The sequence below is a fragment of the Staurois parvus genome, unplaced genomic scaffold, assembly GCF_062004578.1.
Source record: "Staurois parvus isolate SC_StPar_1 unplaced genomic scaffold, SC_StPar_1.0 ptg000185l, whole genome shotgun sequence".
NCBI lineage: Eukaryota > Metazoa > Chordata > Amphibia > Anura > Ranidae > Staurois > Staurois parvus.
Genome location: NW_028317981.1, coordinates 2,099,701 through 2,119,082, shown reverse-complemented (window position 1 = coordinate 2,119,082; position 19,382 = coordinate 2,099,701). Strand labels below are relative to the sequence as shown.

The window sequence follows — 19,382 nt, the reverse complement described above, 5'->3', positions numbered from 1 at the left end:
GAGAGAGGCGAGAGAGAGGCGAGAGAGAGGGGGCGAGAGAGAGAGGCGAGAGAGAGGCGAGAGAGAGGGTGGCGAGAAAGGCGAGAGAGAGAGGCGAGAGAGGGGGAGAGAGAGAGGGGCGGGAGAGAGAGGCGAGAGAGAGAGGCGAGAGACGCAAGAGAGAGAGACGCAAGAGAGAGAGACGCAAGAGGGAGACGCAAGAGAGAGAGAGACGCAAGAGAGAGAGACGCAAGAGAGAGAGACGCAAGAGAGAGAGACGCAAGAGAGAGAGACGCAAGAGAGAGAGACGCAAGAGAGAGAGGCGAGAGAGGGAGGCGAGAGAGGGGCATGTATGTGATGGGTTCAACGTATCATGGCCTCACAGCCTATCTGATAACCTTCATAATTCTTCAGCATTCTGCTATCCATATCAATTAAATGGATCCTTATACAGCATTGAGTAAACGTTAATGAGTTAACAGAAGCATGCATATGCTGTAGTGGTAGGACACTGCTTGTGTTATGGTCCTACTTTGGATGGTAAGACAGAAGTATACCAGTAACAGATACTGAAAGTCATTATAGAGATCTGTATGATCTATTTGTGTGACCTGTTTAAGGAAGGAGGAAACACTATAGTAAAAAGTATTTTTTTTTAAATTACATAGAAGTACCTGTACCCACTGATGTCCATATGTGTCCAGCAGGAAATGTATGCTACTAACAGCACACACAAAGCTAAAAGAGGGCTACGCATCTTAACCAGGGTGTCTCTAGTCTGTGGAGAGACACTCTGCCTAGGCAGTCAGGAGCAGCCGGTCATATGTACCTCTCCAAGAAATTCTCACCAGCTACTCTGCACGTGGGAGAGAACTGTCACAGCTGAACCTGCCATGGCTAGGGATGGCATAATCTCGCTGACAGGTTTGGGGGGACTACCAGAGTCTATATGAAAAAAGATTAGCCGTAGGGATTCTTATGTTCAAACTCCTTGACACTAGAGAAAAAACAGAAGCCGTGTCACCAGACGGGGGGTTGGCCACCTGCAGGGCCACCCCTAGGCTGTTTTTTGAGCGTTGTACCCATCATTCTATTTCAGCAGGTGACAGTGTAACCCAGTGGTCAAGATTTTTAGATTTTCACTGTGTACTTCAATGAATGAAAGATATATATTTTTATATAATTAACTTCACATAGTAAAAAGGAAAAAAAAAAAAATCAGAAATAAACTTACAGTCACAGGTGAAAGTAAGGGGATCCCTTAGGAAATTAATGATCACGGTTACTTTCAGGCTCACTCCAGGACCCAAGTGCTCAGGACTAAGATTAACTGGACTCCAGACAATGCCTGCTTGTAATTGGTCTGTCAGACTTTGAAAAGAGCGTAGACTAAAGTGGGAGGCAAGTGAGAAGTTGATTATTATGGATAATGAAGAATGTAAATTACCAGTTTGATTACATTTGAAAATTTACATCAAAATATTTTTAAAAAACTTTTTTTTTTAAATGGGTCGGGGGTTCAGGATGGATAAGGACAGTATGGTTCCATATCTGTGCAGTAACAGATATTTATGAAGCATGCATGGGGACTATATGAAAGGACTATTGTTAGCCAATACCAATGCACTGAACAGCTATCAAGGCAATAGGAAATTGAAAATGGATAAGTGCAAAACCACTTCAAAAAAGGTAATGACATATACTTGAGAATCTACCCGTAAAGAAATTTTGATTCTGGGCAAAATTGTTTTATTGCTAAAGTATAGGGATTCTCAAACTAGATTATAAATAGACCTCTGACCTCTTATATACCTCAAGGATTGTAAGGTAAACCATCCCTGCTAGAATGCCTGCTCTACACCTGCTTATTGGGGACTCAGGCTTCCTACTGCAATAAGAGGAATCTCACTCTGGCAGCTGCATTCACAGAAATAGAATATAAAAAAAACTATTGGGCAGGGCACATTTATATTAACTACAGCAGGCAGTGCTTGCATGCAAACATCTCAACAACTGAATTACTGTATAAGAGAACCAAACCAGTTGTTGATTAAGCCCCCCAACCACTCATTCAAAGCTAGATTATTAGATTTTTATAGACCCATTCTTGACAAGTAAAAGCCATATTAAAATCATAATTTATCAAGACATTTCCTGAAGTTTCAATCTATTTAAAACCTAGGGCATCACAAATAAAGGACACCAAAAAACACCATTTATAATTTTACACAATGCCTCATCGTCACACATTTGTTTTCTAATGTGAATATAAATGAACTCACACATCCAGCATGTGACAAAACGCAGCCGTTTCCTCATCCCTCTGTTCAGACATCTCGAAAAGCTCACACCCACTCTGTAGTGGATATGGACGAATCGAGTCCTGTACAAGAGTAAGTGACATTACATATCAGCAGAAAAAGACAAAAGCATGCTTTCCTGTTCTGCTCATTAAATAATTTATCACATCCTTTTCCAACTCTATGCACTTGAAGGAAGTAAAGGGAAGTGTAAAGGAAAAGACAGAGCAGTAGATAGAGACTTGAAGGGGTGGAATAAATTCAAGATTACATATCAAACTACATGTATTCGGTGTTGCAAAAAAACAGGAATTTTGCCCTGTAAATCTCATATCTTAGAGTGTAGTACAGAACACAGGCATCTCATTCACACATCAAGTTGATTTTGACATTGGCAAGCTTTTGAGGACATGTAACTCTAAAGCGCCTCCCCTATAACCTTACTCTACTGTAAATCCTTGCGTTTGTAGCAAGCAATGCAGAGTAACAAGGAGAGTGTCCTGCATTGTACACCAAGATATGGAATGTACAGGCAATTCATAGCTCCTCTGATTTTAATCTACAGTACAGGACACAGGCATTATTATTCTTATTCTCACACCATGGAACATCACCAAGCAATAAATATAGGAGTGGACAACTACTAGACAAACAGAGCTGTGCAAACAGGTCCAAAGCAGGTTCCAAGAGCCACTGCATGAACCTTGCTGCTGAAAGCTGCTTCAGCAGAAGTCTTGACATCCACTTGGTAAAACTTTGAAAAAGTATAAAGAGAAGACCAGGTGGCAGCTTTAGAGTTGAGCAACAGAGGTTGGTGTCTCTTTAGGTTGGTTTGCTTGTCTTTGGCCAGGATACACCAACAGATCTGGCGAAGTGTGCTTTTAAAAGCTCAGGCAGAGGTTTTTGTTTTAGAGCATAGGCTTTAGCAAACACACTCAATCACCATGCAATGGTGGATTTTTAAGCTGGTTGCCCTTTGTGGGTACACCAGGTAAAAAAGCAGTAGCTTTTAGATACATTCTAATGGCTCTGACTATGTCCAGGAAATGTAGAGAGATTTTCTTTGAGTGCTTGTCATCGTGAAATACGAGGAAGGGAGCTTTACAGGAAAAAGCAGCTAGTTCAGAGACATATCTGACAGAGGTGACGGTAACCTGAAAGGTTACTTTGTCAACAATATCGAAGGTAATATTACTGATGGGTTCACAGGGTAGCTTTTGCAAGGCAGAGAGGACCAAGTTAAGGTCCCAGGGAAGCAAGGGGTGCTGTAAAGTTTGCCGGATAATGAGAAATACCTTGAATAAAACTTTTTTTATAAAGGGAATGAGCAGCCAAGGGTTCTGAAAAAACATGGATAGAGCCAAACCTTGCCCCTTTAAGGATGCCAAGAGCTAGACTCTGGTCAAGACCTATTTTTAGGAAGGCCAAAATACCAGGCAAAAAATAACCTTTGAGGTTGAATTGACTGCACTCACACCAGGCAAAGTAAGATTTCCAGGTATTATAATAAATCATCCTGCAAGAAAGTTTTATTCCTGCCTTGGTTTTCATACCTTTTAGCAAAGTATGAATCACAGACTCACCTCTATCCATTAGGACCTAGGACCAGGGGCGGACTGACCATTTGGAAACTCGGACACTGCCCGAGGGCCCGGGGTCAGTAGGGGGCCCCATGAGATGCCCCTGGTACCTTTTTCATAGGCTTTTTTGAGCTTGGGCAAGGACACAGGGGCCCATGATCCCCTATTGCCCGGGGGCCCCATGAGTTGTCAGTCCGCTCCTGCCTAGGACTATGAAGCATGGTGGAATAAAGGTCTTCGAGATAGCAGATTTGGCCTATTGGGAAGAGGCCAGGGGTTTTCTGCAAGAAGTCTGAGTATGTCAGTGTAGCAAGTTCTTCTGGACCAGTTTGGTGCCAGAAGAATCACCAAATTCTTTGTGCTCTTTATTGTGAAGCAGGTGAGGCAAAATGCTCAGTGGAGGAAAGGCATGGATTAGCCTTAAATGAGAGCAGGTGATAACTAAGGAAATCAAGGCTAAAGCTAGAGAACCCCTGGTTCTGGGTGCAAACAGAGATTAGTTTGTGGTTGTATTTGGAGGCTAGGATATCTGCATCTGGAGTACCTTTTTTTTGCTATATCAAAATGAACACATCTGGACGAAGAGACCATTCCCCTTGGTCCAAGCAGTGATGGCCAAAATAATCTGACAGCCAGTTGCCCACTCCTGGGATGTGGACTGCAGAAAACCACAGAGCAGTGGGTTTCTGTCCAGAAGAGGATCTGATTTGCTTCCTTCAAGGCAGCAGCAAAGCTCCGCATGTCTCCTTGATGGTTCATATATGCCATTGTTCATACATGCCACACCTGAATTTGATGTTCTTTTAGAAAGGGGGTCCAGTGCTGAAGCACAGCGTGGCAGCTCTGAACTCTGAGATGTTGAAGGGTTTGGTGGTTTCTCTAGACCATGTTTCCTGCACTATCAAGTGTTGGAAGCCTCCTCCCCAGCCTGACAGACCATGGTTGTTGTAAAAACCTTCCAATTGTAGAGGAAGAAGGATTTGCACAGTGGTGATTTACAAGAATACAGAATTTCATGTTTAGGCATAATGGAGCATAGGTAAATCCAGGGAAAGAGCCTACTGCTTCCAAGCTGACAGGCTGTTTAGTAAGCGAGTTCATGAATGGAATTGGTTGAAAGGTACTGCCTCATAGGAGACCAATACTAAACCTAGAGCTCTCATCGTGGGATTTCTATCGGATCTCAGTTGTTGAACAAGAGCCCTTTGAAAAATTATTTATTTTCTGGAAGAAAGACCTTTGCCAGGGATGTATCCAGGACCAGACCTAGATACTCGGTGCAAGGAAGGCTGAAAAGTATATTTTTTTAAGCTGATTACCCAGCCAAAGGCCTGAAGCACATATATTGTATTTTGGGCTTTCATTGGGAGTTGTAAGGGAGATTAATCCTTCAGAAGAAGGTTGATTTGAGAAAGGCAAGCAAGGGTGCGAAGATATTTGCGAACACTTTAAGAACAGAGAGCAGGCCAAAGGGCAATGTGAGGAACTGGAAGTGGTCATCTGACACTGCAAAGTATAGAAAATGCTGATGAGGTGGGTAAATGACAACACGTACATAGGCATCTTATGGATATTTACAAATGCCATGTGTTCACCTTGGACCTGAAAGACATTTACTGACCCTGCAGATTCTATTCGCAAATTTGAAATGTGAAAGAAATTGTTGACAGATTTTAAAGTCCAGAATAGGAAGGATGCCTCTGTTGAGCTTCGGTACCGTGAACAGGTTTGAATAGAATCCCTTGAACCTGTCTTATGGTGGCACTGGTACAACAGCTCATTGGGACAAGAGGTGGTTCAGAACCTTCTGCAAATCTGACAACAGTTTTTGGTTGATTTAATAGAAGAAAGTGATAAGTCAGTAGGGTTTTAACTATTTGTATCCTTTTGCTACTGATTATACCAACAGGTCTGGGAAGTCTGTGACCCAGAGAGAAGCAAACTGTAACAGATGATATCACCCCCCCCCCCCCCCCCATAGGAGTGAGGGCACATCTTGGGCCTTGTGCTAAAAGGAAGAAGTTTAACTTAGGTTTGAAGGTGAAGCCTGTGAGTATACTCCATATTTAGAGGAGCTAGAATCTCCTGGTGGGAGGGGGGGTTTGAGGGAGCTGGCACTTTTCTCTGAATATAAAAAAAAAAACAAAAGCTCTCTCACGTGTGACATATGCTTTTCTTAAGGGAAGTTTCTGTTGTCCAAGACTTTAGGATTCTATGCATATGAACGGAGATTTAGAACAAGAATTGGAGCCATTTTGGATTTTTGTCTCATGTATTCTAGAGCATCTAGACAAAAATTAAAGCAAAGGGAAGCTGTATTTGCTCTGCAACCAAATGATTCTGAAAAATGTCATGGTTGTACATTGTTCTTGTCCAGTTAGCTACCATTTGAAATACAGAAATAGCAGCAAGAGCTGATTGCTGGGCTGAGTCTGCCAGGTTAAAGAAAGCTTTCAAATTTTGTCAGCTGGATTTTTAAAAGATGGAACATATTCAGTGAGATATTTGTTTAGATCACCCATTAAATCTGTTCCTGCACAGGGACTGTTTTGCAAGTCTTTTTAGGTTTCTTTGTGCCCACTGGCGCTTGGCGGGTTAATCTGCAAAATGCCAAGGATTTCGCAGACAGCCGAAATAAGCTTTTCAACATTAGCAAGCATGTTTTGTGAATTTCATCTTCAAAATAGTGAGTCTGGGGGACAGGAAATTTTTACTGCTATTTTCAACACTGCCTCAGTACACTCTGAAATCCAATATATTATATACCTTCCACGCTCCGATATGGTACCACTCTTCTAGGATGATACGCATTAAAATCTTGGTATCTGAAGTACAGGGACCATATCTCAGCCTTCTCAAATCACTTTGCCTTGCTGCCCTTCTCAGGCTGGGGAGTCCATAAAAAAAACGTGCAAAAGAGGGAGCACAAGCCCTGTACATTAACTGAGACACCAAGTAGTTCTGATGAAAAAGAGGTACCCTCGAAACACGTCAGCACCTGAAACTCTGACATATTTCCAGTCTATCTGGAGGTATGTGCACAATATCTGGACGTTCTTTTGACAATTTGCAATGAGGTTGTTGTTCATTATCGTTTGTGAGTATATTACCTACTTAAACTTTCAGGAATAGTTAATGCACAAGGCTGGTGTGCCCTCCTTTATACATAGTGTTTATGGATTTTCCGCTGAACTCCCTTCTGATTCAGCGTCGTCTAGGAATTCGTATATTATGATTCGACGCTGGTTGAGAAACAGGAGTGAGAAAAGAGGCAGGGTGTTTTTGAGCTCTAGATAAAGTGAAGTTTATTGAAGAATTCTTAAGAAAATCATAAAGAAAAATAATAAAACTAGTGAAGCGGATTTCTCCAGGAAGGAGGAGAGGTCCATCACCTACAGACACTAGCAAAAACTGACTAGAAAAGGGTTATAGGGGATGCGCCCAAAGCACGTAAGCTCAAAAGCTTACAAGTGTCCTGAAGGTGCGAGCCTATAACCCATGGTGTAAGAAAGATGCCCGTCTCCTGCATTGCACAATTAAGATACATAAACATGACCATTGCCGAGTAGTTGCAACATACTAGTGAACAAACATAATGAACAGAAAACAAGCTTTTAGTTACCAGTACTGCAGTTTATCTTCCTTTTCTCTAATTTCTCTTCCATTTCTTCTGCATGCAGGTCTATTCTACACTACTATGCAGGTAACACTCATTCAGTAGTTTTAAAGAATTGTAGAATAGTTTTATTGATGTAAATAGCATTATCAATGTGTAAATGATTTGTAAAAAGGAACAGCATGATATAAATGTATCAACTTGGATTAATATTAAAATTCTTGTTTAGATGTATACTTTTAAAATTATATACATACACAGGCAATGCCATATTTGCTTAATGTGTACACAGGCTACACAGTGGTTGTGCTTTACTACTACTATTTCGCACGATAAGTCAGGTACTCATTGAAGACAATGCAATCCTGTATGTCTGATACCTTTGCTCAAACGCTAAGAAGAAAGGAGGCTGGGAAACTAAAACTATTTGCTCATTCTAGTCGCTAATCTACAATTCATTTGATTAACCTCCCTAGCGGTATTCCTGAGTGTAGCTCGGGGTAAAGTTTCAGTACCACAAGCGGTAACCCCGAGCTACACTTTGGCTTACCATGCGGCGTTGCTCAGGGATTCCCTGCAGGGCTTACCTTGTCCTTCGCTCCCGCGATGTGTCCCCTGCAGCGTCCCCGGCCATCTCCTCCGACCGATGCCGGCATCCAACTTCCATGTTTCTGTCCCTGTGACGTACGGGCGCCAGAACCGGCGGCAAATTTGAAATTTTTTAAAAATGTAATTTTTTTAAATATGATTATTACATAGTAAAACATTACTGTTTCAAAGCATTTCACATACATTTTGTCCCTAGTGCTTTGTCCTGTGCCCTGCCTGCATTTTGACGGTTCTTTCTGCCTGGAAACTGGGAAAAGTCCATGGCGTCCAAAAAGCGTCCCTTTAGGTCAAAATCGGTTTTAGACTAGCTAGAGAACAGCAATAGTAAATCAGAACCACTTGCAGAATTGAGTGATGATTTGTGGGGAAATTCGTCATCAGACACTGAAAACGATTCTGCGACTTTGTTCAGCGATGTGCGAACTTGGCGCTATATTTCAAATTTCAGTGTTTTTGGTTTGAATATATTATTGAATTCAATTTATATTATTTTTTATGATTATTTATTAAATTATAATTTATGATTTCGTGTTTCAAGTTTTATCATATCCGGAATGTTTACTAGACTCTTGTTCGGACAGAATTCAGTGAGTTATTCCTAAAAATGGCAGGCCTACAATAAAAAAACTACATATTTCCATGCAAAATAATGGTACCACTTTCAGCACCAAAAATCTGAAATAATCATACCACCAGGGAGGTTAAATAAAACACGAAAATGGAAAAAAAAATTAACTTTTATCAAAAATTATTTTAATTATTAATAATTTAATATATGTAGTCACTGAAACTATACTACTCTGTAACCTCTATAAACCTTATGTAGTAAGCAATTTTAAATGGACGGAGCTGAAGAAAACTCACATTTTGCTAGTTAAAAGTGGTACAAAAGTCCTATAAATGTGTTACAATAAGAATCTATAGATAATTTATACAGCGAGGGACTAAAAGCATGAAGAAATGAAATATACTGTATCAAGTAGTGTTTTGAAGACAAATATGATTATATATAGGCCTATATAAGGAAAACTCCAGCAGCCATTGTGGAAGGCAAGTCAAAAACCTAACTAAGCTCAAAGTGGTTGTAAAGGTAAAAGTTTTATTACCTTGGCACATTTATTACATTAGGGTAAAAAAACATTTTAAGAGCAGCTCCCCCAGCAGCGCTACCTAAATACTCACTTGAGCCCGATCTCAGTCCAGCGCTGTGCACATCTGCAGCAGGAACAATTGGCTCCTACAGCTGTTAGTCAAAACCAGTGAATAGGGAGTGTGGGGCAGGACCAAGCCAGGCTGTGTGTCTGAACAGACATAAGCAGCTCGGCTCGGAAGCAAGCATGCATAAGAAGCAGCTTCCGCTTCTTATGGTGGGAAATCTGACAGTTACCACTGGGACTTTTATTTCCATTGAGAAATGTCACCTTAAAGCGGAGCTCCGCCCAAAAGGGGAAGTTCCTCTTTAAGGACTGCTCCCCCACTCCCCATTAAGGATTGGCACCTTTGGGGGGCGGGGTGGAAGGGGAACCCGCTCCCACTTCCAGTCCGATCGCCTAGTCGACCGGAAGTGGAAGGTGTCCTTCCCTCCCGTCTTTTGGGACATGTGACATGTCCCAGAAGACTACAGGACCGTTCATGAAGCACAGAGCTACTGGCGCATGCGCAGTGGGTACCTGCAAGCTGTCACAGCCGGGTATCCACACTGAAGATGCCAGCCTCCTGGAATACAGGATGGCCGGTGAAACGGGCTGTGGGGGACACACTGCAGGACCGGGGGACAGGTATGTGGCTGTTTAAAAGTCAGCAGCTACAGTTTTTGTAGCGGCTTATCTTTTGACAGGGTGAGTGGAACTCCGCTTTAACTGTTCTTCAGGTGTCAACCATCAACTTTGGATTTCCTCCCAGTAGAGGCACAAACAGCAAAAAAAAAAAAGTGTCTGCAAAAGTTTTAACCTCCAACTCAAAACTGATATAAATGGGAATAGCAGAATTTGAAAGTGATCAATGACATCATATTTTAGCTGTCTTACTTTATCATAGTTTAAGAAAATGTAAACAAATTCTGAAGCGAATTAAAATATAACTGTCTTCTCTTCATGAGTAATTCATATAGATATTTTAGTAACACCTGTACTAACGCAGTGTATAATGTGAAACTAAAAAGCCTATTTTTTTAACCATTTCTTTAAAAGTCAGTCATCATCAAAATCACCAAATCAATCAGGAACAACAAAACAAAAAAACAATCTGCCATATTCATAACTCACTAGTCCAGCTGTGGTGTTTTCAGACGGTTTTTGTCGATAAGTACGAGGAGGGATTTGTGGCACCAAAGACTTGCTTCGAGCTACTTTTTTTCCTGTAATGCCTTTTTGTAAACCAACATTCTTCCAATGTACCTCTGCCTGGCGAAGTAACTCAGAATCATAGGTTGATGCTAAATTCAGGCGTGTAATTGTATCATTTATTTCCCCATAATCCAAGCCTGAAAATCCACCTCCACTCCTCAACAAACATGATTCTTCCTCCTCTTCGGAAATCTTGCGGCTAAGCAGATTCCCTTCAATCTCTCCAGTGAACACATTAACATCTTTGGCATGGGAGACCTTTGATGTACTGGAATGGGATAAGTTTTTGCAGTAGTTACGAGGTGGTAATGGAGGTGGAGAAAGACTTTTTGGACAGCTCTTTCCTTCATCTTGTTTACTGCTGTGAAATCCATCCCCATGTATATAAAATTCGTCATAGGGGCAAGGTTTGGTTTTTGAGAGAGAGGGGGCAGTACTTGGTACTTGTGAGACATCTTCCAAGGAAATAAGAGGGCTCTCATCAACCTCACAAGTTGTTTTACTGAGGTTCGAGAGTGCATCATACTCCATTTGAAGTGCCTCTGCTAATGCCAGTTCTTTTTGAGTCATACCCAACGATTCTAGACCCTGCCATTGTTCCTTCTTTCCATCAGAAGTTGACATCACTGGCGGTTATACAGACCCACAAAAGACAGGGCTATAGAAAAAAAACACACATTTGCTGCAGAGGGCATAATTCTCCAGGCCACCTCCTACAAAAGAGAATAATTATGGATTAATATTATTTAAACACGAAAACCACATGTTTTGTCAACTTTAACCTACTGTACATTTGTTTTCCCCCTACTATAAACCATCCAACTTGGCATTGTAGAGTTTAAAAGACAGATATGCTAGGCATTACTTCAAGCTAGCTGTAAAGCCTTAAATCTAGCCTGCTTACCAGCAAAACCTCTAGTTCAGGATTTCTCAACCAGGGTTCCACAAGGGGTCACCAGTGGTTCTGCTACTAGCCACTGTTAGAATATTTATATCCCTCCAAAAAGTGGCTTCAGTGTTACCCCTGTAGCTACTGCTTATTGAATATCGCCAGGCAGACTGAAAACAGTATGCCCAACTCCTGATGTCATTATTTCGAGCCAGCAGTGTGGGAAAGAAAAGTGTCTCATCTCTTCCAAATAAGTACGAAAACAAACAGCGACTGTTTTAAGGTGGGCTCCACACTCCGGTCCCAAGGCTGCAGAGGATTCTGATGGTTTATCCAATATTCGATTAGAGCTGACACAGAACATCTACATATTTACTCAGTTTCAGTGGTGCTACTACTTTTGTCTATTTACCTTTAGATGAACTTAGAAATGGACCACTCTTATTGACTTCAATATGGCCCATTTTTGTCCCACCTTACTAGTGACTCCCCCGGGGGGTTTTGTCAAACAAAAAAATAACAGGAATTTCAGGGCATTGCCCTGACATTCTGCTTGTGATTGGGGCAAATTAGCCACGCCAAGCAGAACTAAGCTATGTGTCCTACTGACATGAATTGCAAATGTGTCCCTTGAAGCTTGTGGGCCCCCCAATGCAAACGTTGACCTGGGCGCGCACCCCCCCCCCCCTTACCCACTACCACCCGCTGCTTCCACCATGTGTCAAGATACTCAAAGTTATTTGAAATCTTTATTTACATATTGAGGGTAATTCAAAAGATTTTGGAGAAGCTGTCCACATTTAGATATACTCCTCTAATTATGTTGAATACTTGTAAGCAGACCCCAGTGTAGACTGTAAAAACGCTTGCAGGAATATTACAACCTTTTATTTATATCTCTCCAGTGAAATCACTAAACTCTTCTCTTTCCTTTTCTCTGTCATTCTCTCTCCCTCTTTTCCTTTCTCTCTTTCCTTCTTGCTCTCGGTTACTTATCTCTTGCTGCATTGGTCTCTTAAATTTTCAAACTTTACTTCTATCTTATTCTCTCTGTCTCACTCTTCCCTCATTTAATCTCACTCCATTAGTTCAGTGCCGGTTCACACCAGAGACTGCATGTGATATGCAGTGTGACACTGCAGTTCCTGTGCAATTCACATGCAGTCCTGTGCAGTGCTATCTGAGCCAATTCATTTTGAATGGACTGAAATTGAACTACACTACAAGTAGTGCATGCAGTACTTTTTAAAATGCACTGCAACAAAAGTGCCATGTGATCTGGTGTGGTCAAACATACTGTGTTTGTGACCTGCGTTTGGGGTATCATTAACTTATTACTGACATCCACTGCAGATGGCAAATGGAGTGTGTTTTGCATGCAGTGTGAATTGCACAGGAACAACAGCACATTCCCATGTGTTTCCTTTGCAGGCATGGTGTGAACCAGCCCTCGTCATTTCCCTGTGTGTTTATCCCTCTCTCTTGTCTGTATGCAAAAAAAAATGTTTTAAAAAGTTTGGCTTGCTGCACAGTGAAGGATATTTCCATTACAAATAATACAGGCAGTCCATTCCCAGAGCATTTTGCAAGCAAGACTGTAGTATTCATAATGTGAAAGTTCATGCTGCTGTCTGGTGAACAAAGGCCACATTAAACACATTTTACCTGTCTGTGCAGATTTTGGACTACAGAGTCTGCCTAGGGAGATTCCTCGTCTGCCCTACACTGAGCACTGACTGAATTGACACAGGGAGAGGCCTCTCTGAAAAGCAGCAACTCCATCCTGTTTTCTTTTCATCTTGTGTCCAGTTCTAGATAAGACATCACAGGGCATGTGAGGAGGGGACTGGGCAGAGGGAGATAATATATTTCATTGGACAAGGATTGACAGGATGACTAAGGGGTGGATGTTAACTCTTTCAGCAAAGTAGAAGTAAAACAGCACATTCTGATACATGGGAGGAATCTCTGCTTCCGCTTTAAAGAACAGGAGTTTACAGGAAGTCCCCAGGGCCCCCCTGGAACAGGGGCCAGGTCGCAACTGCGATTTCTGCGACCCGTTATTATGCCAGTGATGTGTCCCTTAAAGGGTTACTAAACCCAGGACCCTGCATTTATTATATCTGGTCTCCCACAGTACAAATGGAAATGGAATTATTTTAGTAAATATAAACTGCTAAATACCTTTTCTCATTAGCAGTTTGAGCAGTCTTGTGAATTGTATCAGTGTCCAGCAAAGCACTGGTTACAGCTTGTAGGAGGAGTTTTCATTCAACGGTAGGAGGATGCAGGACCCCTGTCCTCTGTCTGGAGAGTGATTTGCCCTGTGCTGATCACATGCACTCTCCCAAGAGAAAAAAAAAATATCTAGCAATACACAGCAAACTGAGCACGTGCAGCTTGCCCCCGAGCCTATGCTCTATTAGGAGATATTTAGGAGACACTGGAAGAAGGGGAGGATCAGAGAAGAGAGGATCAAACATTTTTACACAATGTGGAAGATTAACCCCTTAGGCTCCACAGTGAGTATAACAAGCATGCTTTACTGCAAATACAGACAGATTATACTGTTGTGGGTTTAATAACACTTTAACATGGGGCTCAAGAAATCCTTGGTGCCAGGCCGCCATGGTGACTAACAATTGCGTCCTGGCGCTTGGGTTCACATACTGCCTCCCACCGATGGCAAGGTAAAAATGCCTCCCACTGACGGCAAGGCAAAAACACCTCCCACTTACGGCAAGGCAAAAACACTTCCCATTGGCTTCAAGGCAAAATCTGTCAATAGCAATCCTATGTGAACACTCATCTCTGCATGCCACTCTATATCATTTGCAAGTCTGGAATATACAGCTACAAACTCGCACAGAACCCTTTTTGTAGAGTCACTCAAAACGTAATGCGTGCGGATCGTTGTGTGAACTGCCTCAAAAGGAACACATACTATCTAGCTTGTCATGCGAATCTGTAAGTTTGAAAAGGCATCCAGAATCGCATATGTATGAAACCAGAGTGGCTCCGTTCATACCTGGGCGTTTTGGGATTGCGGCAGAATCTCTGTGATCGCAACACGCAGGATCAGGTGCCATTATTTTCAATGTCACCTAAAACACGGTGTGGTTTAGCGTTGCATGAATCTTGCTGCCCAAAAGTTGCCTTGCCACAAGCCCTGCCTTAACACATGCTGTTAGATGTCACTAAACCACCCTAACCAACCCCTCCCACCCCAGTCACTCCCAAATCTTTATTCCTACAAAAGTTACAACAAATAAAAGGAGGTTTTTGAGGAAGTCAACAATTATGCACACTTGGACATATGGCAAGTGTGAGTTGACTTGTGAATATACCCTACCTGTATATACGAAAACTCTAGCAGGGGTTCCCAAGATAAGCTGCTAGAGGCCGTCCTATTGAAAGCAATGGGGCGATTCTGGCTGTTGCAGCTAAATCGTGTCCAGTCTTGCATATATTGGCTGGCAGGGTGCATTCACAAGTGAGAATGCACCCTTAACTGGTAATCTCCGTATAAGGAAATAACAACCAAAACCACTCTGATGCAAACCTTGCAGAAGCAGAAATATTATTTTAAAGCAACATTACGTAAAACATTGACAGGTTATTGAGGAAGTCAATAATTATGCACACTTGGACATCTACTAAATATGTGTTGACAGCTTTAATTGGTCATCGCTTTATAAGGAAACATCAGAGTCACTGTGGTGCAAACAGAAATATTATTTGAAAGCAGACATTGACAGTCATGAACACCATGCAAAAGTAAAGTAGAACGGCAGGTTTACCCTAACCAGTGTTAAAAACACTCTCCTCTCCCCTCTTAACACCTACAGTGGGGATCGAAAGTTTGGGCACCCCAGCTAAAAATTTGTATTAATGTGCATAAAGAAGCCAAGGAAAGATGGAAAAATCTCCAAAAAAGCATCAAATTACAGATTAGACATTCCTATAATATGTCAACAAAAGTTAGATTTTGTTTCCATCATTTACACTTTCAAAATAACAGAAAACAAAAAAATGGTGTCTGCAAAAGTTTGGGCACCCTGCAGAATTTATAGCATGCACTGCCCCCTTTGCCAAGCTGAGACCTGCCAGTGTCATGGATTGTTCTCAATCATCGTCTGGGAAGACCAGGTGATGTCAATCTCAAAGGTTTTAAATGCCCAGACTCATCTCACCTTGCCCCAACAATCAGCACCATGGGTTCTTCTAAGCAGTTGTCTAGAAAACTGAAACTGAAAATAGTTGACGCTCACAAAGCTGGAGAAGGCTATAAGAAGATAGCAAAGCGTTTTCAGATGTCAATATCCTCTGTTCGGAATGTAATTAAGAAATGGCAGTCATCAGGAACAGTGGAAGTTAAAGCAAGATCTGGAAGACCAAGAAAAATATCAGACAGAACAGCTCGCAGGATTGTGAGAAAAACAATTCAAAACCCACGTTTGACTGCACGATCCCTCCAGAAAGATCTGGCAGACACTGGAGTTGTGGTACACTATTCCACTATAAAGAGATACTTGTACAAATATGGTCTTCATGGAAGAGTCATCAGAAGAAAACCTCTTCTACGTCCTCACCACAAAAATCATCGTTTGAACTTTGCAAATGAACATATAGACAAGCCTGATGCATTTTGGAAACAAGTTCTGTGGACCGATGAATTTAAAATTGAACTTTTTGGCCGGAATGAGCAAAGGTACGGTTGGAGAAGAAGGGGCACAGAATTTAATGAAAAGAACCTCTGTCCAACTGTTAAGCATGGGGTTGGATCAATCATGCTTTGGGGTTGTGTTGCAGCCAGTGGAACAGGGAACATCTCACGAGTAGAAGGAAAAATGGATTCAATAAAATTTCAGCAAATTTTGGATGGTAACTTGATGCCATCTGTGAAAAAGCTGAAGTTAAAGAGAGGATGGCTTCTATAAATGGATAATGATCCTAAACACACCTCGAAATCCACGGGGGATTACATCAAGAGGCGTAAACTGAAGGTTTTGCCATGGCCTTCACAATCTCCTGACCTCAAAATAATTGAAAATCTATGGATAGACCTTAAAAGAGCAGTGCGTGACAGACAGCCCAGAAATCTCAAAGAACTGGAAGACTTTTGTAAGGAAGAATGGGCAAAGATACCTCAAACAAGAATTGAAAGACTCTTGGCTGGCTACAAAAAGCGTTTACAAGCTGTGATACTTGCCAAAGGGGGCAGTACAAGATATTAACTCTGCAGGGTGCCCAAACTTTTGCAGACGTCATTTTTTTGTTTTCTGTTATTTTGAAAGTGTAAATGATGGAAATAAAATCTAACTTTTGTTGACATTATAAGAATGTCTAATCTGTAATTTGATGCCTTTTGGAGATTTTTCCATCTTTCCTTGGCTTCTTTATGCACATTAATACAAATTTTTAGCTGGGGTGCCCAAACTTTCGATCCCCACTGTATACTAATTAACCTATGTATGAAAGATTGCCTATTTTCAGGCTGTCCTGGTAAGGTCACATGATCTTTCCTAGGTCAGCCAGTGATATCTATATAGATACACACACACACACAGTGTGCAAATCTAATTCCCAGAATGGATTGTAAAAAAGAAAATCTAGTGGCTGTGGTCACCTTTAAAGTAGTCCCCTTCTGGAGCAACTGTGCCACTGCCGAAAACAAGCCTGTAATTAGTTTTCCAGAACACTACAAAGTATCTTTGTCAAGGCATACTGAATGTTCGGAATGTCATCAAATCTGTATTGTTTTAAGGCATTTTTTTAACATCTGGAAACATACAAATGTCATAAGGTGTCAAGTCAGAACAAGTTGGATGGTCAGGTTTCAGAATGAAATTTCTGGTCTAGGAACACTTAACAAGTCAAGTGCAGGAGCATTGATGTGGTGGAGAAACCACATGTCAGGTCAGAGTTCCGTTTTCCTCCTCTGGTCTTTTCCTCCAAACAGATTCCCGTTCACACTCTGTCCACATTTGCATCTGTCCTTTGCATTTTTGGCTACCCGTTTCTAGCATCATTGTTGACATCTCCCCCCCCCCCCAAATCACACTTTTGCCAATTTTAATTCAAAATTTGATGTTAAATTGTCACATAAAATTTCACATAAAAGGCTTAGATAGCACATTCAGAGACAAAACTTATTTTCCCCAAAGAAAGCTCACACACACTGGTAAGCATCTAATAATACCAGCATGTGAAACTGAAGTAAAATGCTAAGATCTTGTGCAATCTGAGAAATTGAAAAGACTACACACTCAAACAATACAATAATGCAGGCCATAGATGGGTCGAAAATCGGCCGATTTTTCGGCCGAAAATAAAATCGGCCGATTTTCGGATCGTTAGTGGGCTATTTGTTCAGCCGTTTTTCGGTATTTTGGCCGTTTTTTTTAATCGGGAAAGTTGGAAAAAAAAAAAAATCGCCCGATTTTGCTGATCGGCCGATTTTCGCGGCAATAATGGGCTAATCGGACGATTTTTTACCGATAAAAAATCTGCGCATGAGCAGTGACCTGCAAGAGGAAGAAAAGAAGAAGAGGAAGAAGAAGAGGAAGAAGAGGAAGAAGAAGAGGATGAAGAAGAAGAAGAGGATGACGAAGAAGAAGAAGAAGAGGATGACGAAGAAGAAGAAGAAGAGGATGACGAAGAAGAAGAAGAGGATGACAAAGAAGAAGAAGAAGAAGAGGATGACGAAGAAGAAGAGGATGACGAAGAAGAAGAAGAGGATGACGAAGAAGAAGAAGAGGATGACGAAGAAGAAGAAGAGGATGACGAAGAAGAAGAAGAGGATGACAAAGAAGAAGAAGAAGAAGAGGATGACGAAGAAGAAGAAGAAGAAGAAGAAGAAGAGGATGACGAAGAAGAAGAAGAAGAAGAAGAAGAAGAAGAAGAGGATGACGAAGAAGAAGAAGAAGAAGAAGAAGAAGAGGATGACGAAGAAGAAGCAGAGGATGACGAAGAAGAAGAAGCAGAGGATGACGAAGAAGAAGAAGAAGAAGCAGAGGATGACGAAGAAGAAGAAGAAGAAGAAGAGGATGACGAAGAAGAAGAAGAAGAAGAAGAAGGAGGATGACGAAGAAGAAGAAGAAGAAGGAGGATGACGAAGAAGAAGAAGAAGAAGGAGGATGACGAAGAAGAAGAAGAAGAAGAGGATGACGAAGAAGAAGAAGAAGAAGAAGAAGAGGATGACGAAGAAGAAGAAGAAGAAGAAGAAGAGGATGACGAAGAAGAAGAAGAGGATGACGAAGAAGAAGAAGAGGATGACGAAGAAGAAGAAGAGGATGACGAAGAAGAAGAAGAGGATGACGAAGAAGAAGAAGAGGATGACGAAGAAGAAGAAGAGGATGACGAAGAAGAAGAAGAGGATGACGAAGAAGAAGAAGAGGATGACGAAGAAGAAGAAGAGGATGACGAAGAAGAAGAAGAGGATGACGAAGAAGAAGAAGAGGATGACGAAGAAGAAGAAGAGGATGACGAAGAAGAAGAAGAGGATGACGAAGAAGAAGAAGAAGAAGAAGAAGAAGAAGAAGAAGAGGATGACGAAGAAGAAGAAGAAGAAGAAGAAGAAGAAGAAGAAGATGACGAAGAAGAAGAAGAAGAAGAAGAAGAGGATGACGAAGAAGAAGAAGAAGAAGTAGAAGAGGATGACGAAGAAGAAGAAGAAGAAGTAGAAGAGGATGACGAAGAAGAAGAAGAAGAAGAAGAAGAAGAGGATGACGAAGAAGAAGCAGAGGATGACGAAGAAGAAGAAGAAGAAGCAGAGGATGACGAAGAAGAAGAAGAAGAAGCAGAGGATGACGAAGAAGAAGAAGAAGAAGCAGAGGATGACGAAGAAGAAGAAGAAGAAGAGGATGACGAAGAAGAAGAAGAAGAGGATGACGAAGAAGAAGAAGAGGATGACGAAGAAGAAGAAGAGGATGACGAAGAAGAAGAAGAGGATGACGAAGAAGAAGAAGAAGAAGAAGAAGAGGATGACGAAGAAGAAGAAGAAGAAGAAGAAGAAGAAGAAGAAGAAGAGGATGACGAAGAAGAAGAAGAAGAAGAAGAAGA

At 41.5% G+C, this 19,382-nt stretch overlaps 1 protein-coding gene across 1 annotated transcript in view; it reads right to left on the bottom strand.

The window, feature by feature from the left end:
- Positions 1-1,213: 1,213 nt before the first annotated feature.
- Positions 1,214-19,382, bottom strand: part of LOC149462139 (phosphatidylinositol 4-phosphate 3-kinase C2 domain-containing subunit beta-like) — a gene marked incomplete at its 3' end in the record, with an annotated part of 97,978 nt that continues 79,809 nt past the window's right edge. Inside the window, exons 2-4 of the mRNA XM_089677377.1 lie at positions 10,349-11,142; positions 2,262-2,362; positions 1,214-1,368 (exon numbers count right to left, since the gene is read on the bottom strand). Coding sequence (XP_089533503.1) covers positions 1,214-1,368; positions 2,262-2,362; positions 10,349-11,053 — 961 coding nt within the window. The remainder of the gene's footprint in view (positions 1,369-2,261; positions 2,363-10,348; positions 11,143-19,382) is intronic.